This window comes from Serinus canaria, unplaced genomic scaffold (genome assembly GCF_022539315.1).
Source record: "Serinus canaria isolate serCan28SL12 unplaced genomic scaffold, serCan2020 HiC_scaffold_153, whole genome shotgun sequence".
In the NCBI taxonomy this organism is placed as follows: domain Eukaryota; kingdom Metazoa; phylum Chordata; class Aves; order Passeriformes; family Fringillidae; genus Serinus; species Serinus canaria.
Window position 1 is genome coordinate 1 of NW_026108267.1, and position 9,563 is coordinate 9,563.

A 9,563-nucleotide genomic window follows, 5' to 3' on the forward strand; every position below is an offset into this window, starting at 1 on the left:
CCAGCCGTGGCCACCTCCCTGCAGGTGTCACGGAGCTCGGTGGCCTCTCTGGCCAGCCAGTCCCAGCTGTCCATGAGCCTGGCCACTGACTTCTGCCAGGCGCTGGTCACAGCTGTCACATCGGCCCAGGTGGTCCCAGGATTCTCTGAGGGTGGCCAGGGCCCGGCCCAGGGAGGGGACACCAGGGTGGCCCAAGGAGGTGACACTGCCGTGGTTCACGGTCCTACAGAGGCTCCAGGTGAGTCTCCTCATGTCCTCATGCAGGGAGTTTGGGGACTGTGCAGGCACTTGGCCCTGTGTGGCCTGGTCATGGCGGCTAACAGGTTGCCCAGGGTGGCCACCACAGCCACCACTGCCTCCAGCTGTGAAGGAGATAGCTGTGGAGGGGACAGGGGAGATGTCAGGGACCTGGTGGCACTTGCGACTTCCCAGGGTCCCCCTTGTCCCCACCCTGGAGGGCTCTGCTGTCCCTTCTGTCCCTTTGCAACCCCCTGTCTGCTCCTACCACCCCTGTGCCCCTGTGCCACCTCTCATGTCCCATCTGTGGGGACAGGGGGACACTGCACATGTGGCACCAGGGACACGGCACTACCACCAGCCCAGTGGCTCCAGTTCTGTCCCAGGCAGGTGGCACTTGAAGGGCTCTTGGTGACACACGGAGCTGCTGGCACTCGAAGAGCTGGTGGCACTTAGGGAGCTTTTGGTGGCATGAGTTGCTGGTGACACTTGAGGAACTGGTGGTGCTTGAGGAGCTCTTGGTGGCACTCGTGAAGCTGGTAGCACTCAAGTGTCCACACATCTCTCCACATACATCACTGCCCTGATGATGTCACTGTGGTGACATCACTGTCCCAGCAGCAGCCTTGGGATGTCCTCGATGGCTTTTTGGCACCGCTTGGCCACCGCGCGGCTGCCGGGGCCACGGCCACCATGGTCACCACAGGGACTCAAGAGGAGGTTGTGGATGTCCCCAAGTGTCCCCAGCAGGTGATCCTTGGCCAGGCGGGCACTGGCCTCCCACAGCCCTCAAACTTGGCCACTTTGGCCACCAAGGCCTGGAGGACATCAGGGGACATCTCATTTGTCCCCTTCAGGATGGCTTCGATGTCCTTGAGCTGGCACTCCATGTTCCAGTTGAACAAGGTGGCTCTGTCACACGTGGCCACCAAGCGCTGCAGCAGCCCCAGGGCCATCACTGCCCAATGTCCTCTCCTGGTGGCCACCCCAGCCTCTGCCATGGCCTCATTGGTGGCTGACACCACCTGGGCATCGTGTGTGGCCATTTCCCTGGCCACCTCCTCCTTGTCCAGGGCCCCCAACAGGTGCTGCTCCATGACAACCTTCCTGTGGTTGTCATGGAGCTCGGTGGCCACCCTGGCCAGCCAGTCCCATCTGTCCACGAGCCTGGCCACCAACTCCCACCAGGCACTGGCTGCAGCTCTCACACTGGCACAGGCACAGGTGGTCCCAGGGGTGACCTTGAGTGCGGACAGGGCCTGGCCCAAGGAGGTGACACCACGGTGGCCAGGGAGGTGACACCGCCGTGGTCCAGGATCGCATGAAGGCTCCGGGTGAATTCTTCAGGTCCTCATGCAGGGAGTCAGAGGACTCATGCAGGAACTTTTCCCTGTGTGGCCCGGTCACAGTGGCTACCACCTCGCCCAGGGTGGCCACCACGGCCACAAGTGCCTGTAGCTGTAGAGGGGACAGCTGGGGAGGGGACAAGGGAGGTATCAGGGACCTGATGGCACTTGTGGCCTCCTGCAGTGGCCCCCGAGCTTGCGAGGGGACCCCTTTGCCCCTCTGTCCCTTTGTCAGCCTCTTGTCCCCGCTGCCACCCCCGTCAGCCCCCATGTCCCCTCCAGTCCCTTCCCCCTCCCTCTCCCCCATCGCACCTCTTGGAGCTCCATGCTCCCTGGGGACACCTTGGGGACACCTTGGGGACACTCCAGGGGATGAAGGAGACTTGGGATGTCCTCGATGGCTCTTTGGCACCTCTCAGCCACCCCACAGGCACTGGGGCTGTCGGGACAACCATCGAAATAGAACTTGATGGTGTCTGGAACTGCCCCCAACAGATGACCCTTGGCCAGGCGGGCGTTGGCCTCCCACAGCCATTCGGCCACAGCCACCTTGGCCACCAAGGCCTCAGGGACATTGGGGGATGCCTCATTTGTCCCCTTCAGGGTGGCCACGATGTCCCCAACCCTGCGCTGCAGCTCTCGGGGGAACATGGCGGCTTCGTCACACGCGGCCACCAAGCGCTCCAGCAGCCCCAGGGCCACCTCCACCCGCTGTCTCACCATGGTGGCCCTTCTTGCCCGGCTGGCAGCCTCCCTGGCCTCTTCCCACACCCAGGCTTCATGCATGTTCAGTGCCTCGGCCCCCTCCTTCCTGCCCAGGGCCTGACCCAGCTCCACCATGTTTTTCTGACCAGTCCCATAATGGGCAACCTCATCCTGCAGCTCTCTTGCCCAGGCAGTGGCAGTGGCCACCATGTCGGCCGCCTCAGTGGCCACCTCCCTGCAGGTGTAGGGGAGTTTGGTGGCTGCCCTGGCCAGCTGGACCCAGCTGTTCCCAAGCACTGACACCGACCACTGCCACATGCTGGCTGCCATTGTCACACATCCCAGGTGGTCCATGGGGTGCTCTTGTAGGCGGCCAGGGCCTGGCTCAGGGAGATTACAGGGTCATCATCATCAGAGGTGACAGTGTGGCGCCTCCAGGTGTCACCAATGCCGTACAGGGTGGCTCGGAGCTCCATGGTGAATTCCTCCAGGTCCCCATACAGGCACCTTGGGACATGGGCAGCGTCTCTCTCCCTCTGGGCAGGGTGGCCAGCAGCTCGCCCAGGGCTGCCACAATGCTGACCTGTGGCTGCAGCAGAGCCAGGGACAGCTGGGGAGGGGACAGGGGAGGTGTCAGGGACCTGGTGGCTCTTACGGCCTCCTGCGGTGGCCCCCTGCCCCCGAAGGGTCTCCTTTGTCCCCTCCATACCTTTGTCAGCCTCTTGTTCCTCTGCCACCCCTGCCCCTCCCCTTGTAGCCCTCCCACTCCCTGCCCCACTGCTGTCCCCTGCACCCCCTGCCAGCCCTAATGTCCCCTCCCCGCCATTGCCCACTGCTCCTCACTCCCCTTTCCCCTCCACCTCTCTGTCACCTCTCCTGTTCCTGCAACTTGCTCCTGTCCCCTCCCACCACCCTCCACGCCTCCTCCATTGTCCATTGCTCCCTCTGCCCCTTTCCACCCCCTTCCCCCCCCCGCTGTGTCTCCTTAGTCCTACTCTTCCCCCCCCAGCACCCCGTCGCACCTCTTGAAGCTCCATGCTGACTGGGAACACCTTGGGGACATCACAGGGATCCTCTGGGGGTCGAATGAGCCTTGGGATGTCCTCGAAGGCTCTTTGGCACCGCTTGGCCACCTCACAGAGAATGAAGGGACCACCATCGAAAGCAAAGTTAAAGATGTCGCAAAGTGTGTCAGCCAGGTGATCCTTGACCAGGCAGGCATTGGCCTCCCACAGCCGCTCGGCCACGGCCACCTTGGCCACCAAGGCCTCGGGGACATTGGTGGGTGCCTCATTTGTCCCCTTCAGGGCAGCCTTGATGTCCCTAACCCTGCGCTGCAGCTCCAGGGGGAACGCAGCAGCTTCGTCACACGCGGCCACCAAGCGCTCCAGCAGTCCCAGGGACGCCTCCACCCGCTGTCTCACCATGGTGGCCCTTCTTGCCTTGCTGGCAGCCACCCAGGCATCTCTCCTCACCCAGGCTTCCTGCCTGGCCACCACCTCAGCCCCCTCCTCCCCGGCCAGGGCCTGACCCAGCTCCACCATGTTTTCCTGAGCTGTCCCATCAAGGGCAGCATTGTCTTGCAGCTCCCTGGCCTGGGCAGTGGCGGTGACTACCATGTCAGACGCCTCATTGGCCACCTCCCTGCAGGTGTTGCCGAGCTCGGTGGCTGCCCTAGCCAGCTGGGCCCACCTGTCCACAAGCACAGCCACCAACCCATGCCACATCATGGCCGCCATTGTCACACGCTTCCAGGAGGTCCATGGGGTGCTCTTGTAGGCAGCCAGGGCCCGGCTCAAGGAGGTGACACGGTCATCATCATCGGAAGGGACTTTGCGTCGCCACCAGGTGTCATCAACACAGTACAGAGTGACCCGGAGGTCCTTGGTGAAGTCCGCCAGGTCCCGGTACAGGCACCTAGGGACATGGGCAGCAGCATCTCTCTCCCACCTGGGCAGGGTGGCCAGCAGCTCACCCAGGGTGGCAACCACAGTGACCTGTGGCTGCAGCAGGGCTGGGGATAGCTGGGGAGGCGACAGGGGAGGTGTTAGGGACATAGTTGTATTTGTAGCCTCCTGGGGTGGTCCTTTGCCCCCAAGGGTCCCCTTTGTCCCCTCGATCCCTTTGTCAGCCTCTTGCTACCTCTGCCACCCCCTGCCCATCCCTTCACAGCCCCTCCCACCACCTGCCCCTCTGCTGTCCCATCTGCCACCCCCTGCCCCTCTGCCCGCCCCATCCCTCCTGCTGTCCACTCTGCCAGTCCCTGGTCCCCACTCCCCCAGCTGCCCCATCCTCCACTGCCCCCTCCTTCCCCTTGTCCTCTCCCCCGCTCTGTCACCTCCCCACTTCCTGCCACTCCCTCTTGTCCCCTTTGCAACCCCCTGTCCCATTCACCACCCCCCATGTCCCCCCAATAACTTATTTCCCCTTCCCCACTACAGTGTCCCCTCTGTCCCCCTCCCCCGTTGCACCTTTTGGAGCTCCATGCTCACTGCGGACACCTTGGGAACACCTTGGGGACACTCCCGGGGTCGAACGAACCTTGGGATGTCCTCAATGACTCTTTGGCACCACTTAGCCACCTCACAGTTGCTGTGTCTGGCGGGACCATCAGTGAATAAGAATTTGATGATTTCTGGAAGTGTCTTCACCAGGTGATCCTTGGCCAGGCAGGCATTGGCCTCCCACAGCCGCTCGGCCATGGCCACCTTGGCCACCAAGTCCTCGGAGACATCGTGGGAGGCCTGATTTGTCCCCTTCAGGATGGCCTTGATGGCCCTCAGCAGGCGCTGCAGCTCCCGGGGGAAGGCGGTGGCTTCGTCACACGCGGCCACCAAGCGCTCCAGCAGCCCCAGGGCCGCCTCCACCCGCTGTCTCACCATGGTGGCCCTTGTTGCCTCGCTGGCAGCCACCCAGGCATCTCTCCTCACCTGGACTTCATGCCTGGCCACCACCTCAGCCCCCTCCTCCCTGCCCAGGGCCTGACCCAGCTCCACCATGTTTTCCTGAGCTGTCCATAACGGGCAGCCTTGTCCTGCAGCTCCCTGGCCCGGGCAGTGGCGGTGACTACCATGTCAGACACCTCATTGGCCACCTCCCTGCAGGTGTTGCCGAGCTCGGTGGCTGCCCTAGCCAGCTGGGTCCACCTGTCCACAAGCTCAGCCACTGACCCCTGCCACTCACTGGCCGCCACTGTCACACGCTTCCAGGAGGTCCATGGGGTGCTCTTGTAGGCAGCCAGGGCCTGGCTCAGGGAGATGGGAAGGTCATCATCATCGAAGGTGCCACTGCGGTGCCACCAGGGGTTATCAGTGCAGTACAGTCTGTACTGGAGCTCCTCGGTGAATTCCTCCAGGTCCCTGTAGAGGCACCGTAGGGACATGGGCAGCAGCATCTCCTCATCCCACCTGGGCAGGGTGGCCAGCAGCTCACCCAGGGTGGCAACCACAGTGACCTGTGGCTGCAGCAGGGCTGGGGATAGCTGGGGAGGCGACAGGGGAGGTGTTAGGGACATAGTGGTATTTGTAGCCTCCTGGGGTGGTCCTTTGCCCCCAAGGGTCCCCTTTGTCCCCTCGATCCCTTTGTCAGCCTCTTGCTACCTCTGCCACCCCCTGCCCATCCCTTCACAGCCCCTCCCACCACCTGCCCCTCTGCTGTCCCATCTGCCACCCCCTGCCCCCTGCTGTCCCTCTGCCACCCCCCTGCTGTCCCTCTGCCATCCCTGTCCCCACTCCCCAGTGCCCCATCCTCCATGCCCCCTCCTCCCTTGTCCTCTCCCCGCTCTGTCACCTCCCCACTTCCTGCCACTCCCTCCTGTCCCCTTTGCACCCCCTGTCCCATCACCACCCCCTTGTCCCCCCATCCCCCATTCCCCTCCCCCTCAGTGTCCCCTCTGTCCCCCTCCCCCCCAGTCGCACCTCTTGGAGCTCCATGCTCAGTGGGGACACCTTGGGGACACCTCGGCAACGCTCTGGGGGTCGAATGAGCCTCGGGATGTCCTCGATGGCTCTTTGGCACCACTCAGCCACCTCACAGGCACTGGGGTTGTGGGGACCACCCGTGAAAGAGAAGTTGATGATGTCTTGAAGTGTGCCCAGCAGGTGATCCTTGACAAGGCGGGCGTTGGCCTCCCACAGCCGCTCAGCCATGGCCACCTTGGCCACCAAGTCCTCAGGGACAGTGGGGGATGCCTCATTTGTCCCCTCCAGGGCGGCCTTGATGTCCCTGAGCCGCCACTGCAGCTCCCGGGGGAAGGCAGTGGCTTCGTTACACGCGGCCACCAAGCGCTCCAGCAGCCCCAGGGCCGCGTCCACCCGTTGTCTCACCATGGTGGCCCTGGTTGCCTGCCTGGCAGCCACCCTGGCATCTCTCCTCACCTGGGCTTCATGCCCAGCCACCACCTCGGCCCCCTTCTCTCCACCCATAGCCTGACCCAGCTCCACCGTGTTTTCCTGAGCTGTCCCATGACAGGCAGCCTCGTCCTGCAGCTCCCTGGCCTGGGCGGTGGCAGTGCTCGCCATGTCGGTCACCTCATTGGCCACCTCTCTGAAGGTCTTGCGGAGTTTGGTGGCCTTCCTGGCCAGCTCGGCCCACCTGTCCAGAAGCACAGCCACTGACCCCTGCCACTTGCTGGCTGCCATTGTCACACTGTCCCAGGTGGTCCCTGGGATGCTCTTGTAGGCAGCCAGGGCCTGGCTCAGGGAGGTGAGATAGTCTTCATAATCGGAGGTGACATCATGGTATCTCCAGCTGTCATCAATGCGGTACAGGGTGTACTGGAGCTCCTTGGTGAAATCCTCCAGGTCCCAGTGCAGGCACCATTGGGACTCAAGCAGCCGCATCTCCTGCCTCGGCAGGGTGGCCAGCAGCTCGCCCAGGATGGCCACCACAGTGACCGGCAGCCGCAGCAGGGCTGGGGACAGCTGGGGAGGGGACAGGAGAGGTGTCAGGGACCTGGTGGCACTTATGGCCTCCTGCGGTGGCCCCCTATCCCTGAGGGGTCCCTTCTGTCCACTCCATCACTTTGTCAGCCTCTTGTCCCTCCTGCCACCCCCAGTGTCCCCTCTCCCTCTGTGTCCCCTCCCCCCTCAGTGTCTTCTCTGTCCCCCTCCCCACCCCCATCACACCTTCTGGGGCTCCATGCTCACTGCGGATATTTTCGGGGCACTCTGGGGATGCTCCGGGGGTTGAACGAGCCTTGGGATGTCCTCGATGGCTCTTTGGCACCGCTCGGCCACCTCACAGGCACTGAGGCGTGTGGGAGCACCAGTGAAATAGAAGTCGATGATGTCTTGAAGTGTCCCCAGCAGGTGATCCTTGACCAGGCGGGTGTTGGCCTCCCACAGCTGCGCAGCCTCATCCACCAAGTCCTCTGGGACATTGGTGGACTGCTTCTTTGTCTCCTTCGGGTCAGCCAGAGTGTCCCTGAGCAGACGCTGCAGCTCCTGGGGAAACACAGTGGCTTCGTCACATGCAGCCACCAAGCGCTCCAGCAGCCCCAGGGCCGCCTCCATCTGCTGTCTCTCCATGGTAGCTGTTGTTGCCCAGCTGGCAGCCATCATGGCCTCTCTCCTCACCTGGGCTTCCTGCCTGGCCACCACCTCGTCCCCCTCCTCCCCGCCCAGGGCCTGACCCACTTTCACCCTGTTTTCCTGAGCTGTCCCATAACGGGCAGCCTCGGCCTGCAGCTCCCTGGCCCAGGGGGTGGCAGTGGCCGCCCTATCGGCCGCCTTGTTGGCCACCTCCCTCCAGGCGCTGCGGAGCTCGGTGGCTGCCCTGGCCAGCCTGGCCCACCTGTTCACAAGCGCAGACACTGAACACAGCCACTCACCGGCAGCACATCCTGCAGCTAACCAGGCGATCCATGGGATGCTCTTGTAGGCGGCCAGGGCCTGGCTCAGGGAGGTGGGAGGGTCATCACCATCGGAGGTGACATCTTGGCGCCACCAGGGGTCATCAATGCGGTACAGGGTGAGCCAGAGCTCCCTGGTGAAGAACTCCAGGTCCCAGTACAGGCAGCTTGGAGACCAGAACAGCATCTTGTCCTGACTGGGCAGGGTGGTCACCAGCTCACCCAGGATGGCCACCACGGTGACCTGTGGCTGCAGCAGGGCCGAGGACAGCTGGGGAGGGGACAGGAGAGGTGTCAGGGACCTGGTGGCACTTGTGGCCTCCTGCAGTGGCCCCTGTCCCGAGGGGTCTCCTTTGTCTCCTCCCTTGAGGGCTCTGCTGTTTCCTCTGTACCTTTGTCGCCCTCCCCGACCCCTCTGCCACCCCCTGCCACCTCCTGTTGTCCACCCCTTCACTCTTCTGTCACCCTCCCCCTTCTTGCTAAGCCCTCCTGTCCCTCTGTCACCCCTGTGTTCCCTCTGTCCCCTCCCCTCCCACCTCTCTGGGATTGTCGCACCTCGAGGGGCTCCATGGCCACTGGGTACACTCCAGGGACACTCTGGGTGACAAACACGCCCAGGTGACAGTTGGGGACACGCAGGAATGGGGCGCGGCCGGATAGGGGAAACAGGAAGTGGTGACGTCACTGCCCCCCCCTTCCCATGCGGTCAGGGCAGGGTCCCCAATGTCCCTCAAGTGTCCCCAATGGGACCTGATGTTCCCTCAGGGCCCCAACAAGGCTCAAGTGACCCCTGATGTCCTGTTGGGGGCACTGGGGGCACACCAGGGTCCTGTTAGAGACACTGTGGGGACATCAGGGACATCGTGGTGACCCAAAACGGGACAGGGGATGTCAGGGTGGCCCCAGTGTCCCCAAGGGAAAGACACGGGGGTGTCCCCAAGGTCCCCAACAGGACACCAGTGTGTCCCTGGGGTCCGCAGGTGGACACTGGGGGACACTTGTGCCTTGTTGGGGACATTGGGGCAACACCGGGGCCATGTGGGGACACTCAGGGGACATCAGTGTCCTGCTGGGGACAGTGGGGGGACATTGGGGACCCTGCCCTTGCCCCATAGGTGGGGAGGGCAAGGGGGACAATGAGGTCACCTCTTCCTGCTTCCTCCATCTGCCTGCGCCATGTTCCCACATGTCCCCAACTGTCACCCGGGTGTGTTTGTCACCCAGAGTATCCCCAGTAGCCCCATGGAGCCCCACGAGGTGCAACAATCCCGGTGGGGGGGGACACGGGGTGACAGAAGGGACAGGAGGGTGTGGTAGGAGGGGGGGAGGTGACAGAGGGGTGAAGGGACCTGAGAATGGCAGAGGTAACAGCAGGGGGTTAGCAGGGGGTAGCAGAGGGGATGAGGGGGTGACAAAGGAACAGA

General features: G+C 63.4%; 1 protein-coding gene across 1 annotated transcript; it reads right to left on the bottom strand.

Annotated features, from left to right (window-relative positions):
* Positions 1-90: 90 nt before the first annotated feature.
* On the bottom strand, positions 91-8,781 carry LOC108963779 (uncharacterized; the record flags this gene model as incomplete). Its single annotated transcript, XM_050987705.1, has 9 exons — positions 8,695-8,781; positions 7,415-8,410; positions 5,435-5,769; positions 3,311-3,980; positions 2,790-2,877; positions 1,896-2,668; positions 1,517-1,710; positions 1,022-1,446; positions 91-377 (listed from the first exon to the last, which is right to left on the bottom strand). Coding segments are annotated over exons 1-9 (3,783 nt in total), but the record flags the coding sequence as incomplete, so codon positions are not given.
* Between the last annotated feature and the right edge of the window lie 782 nt (positions 8,782-9,563).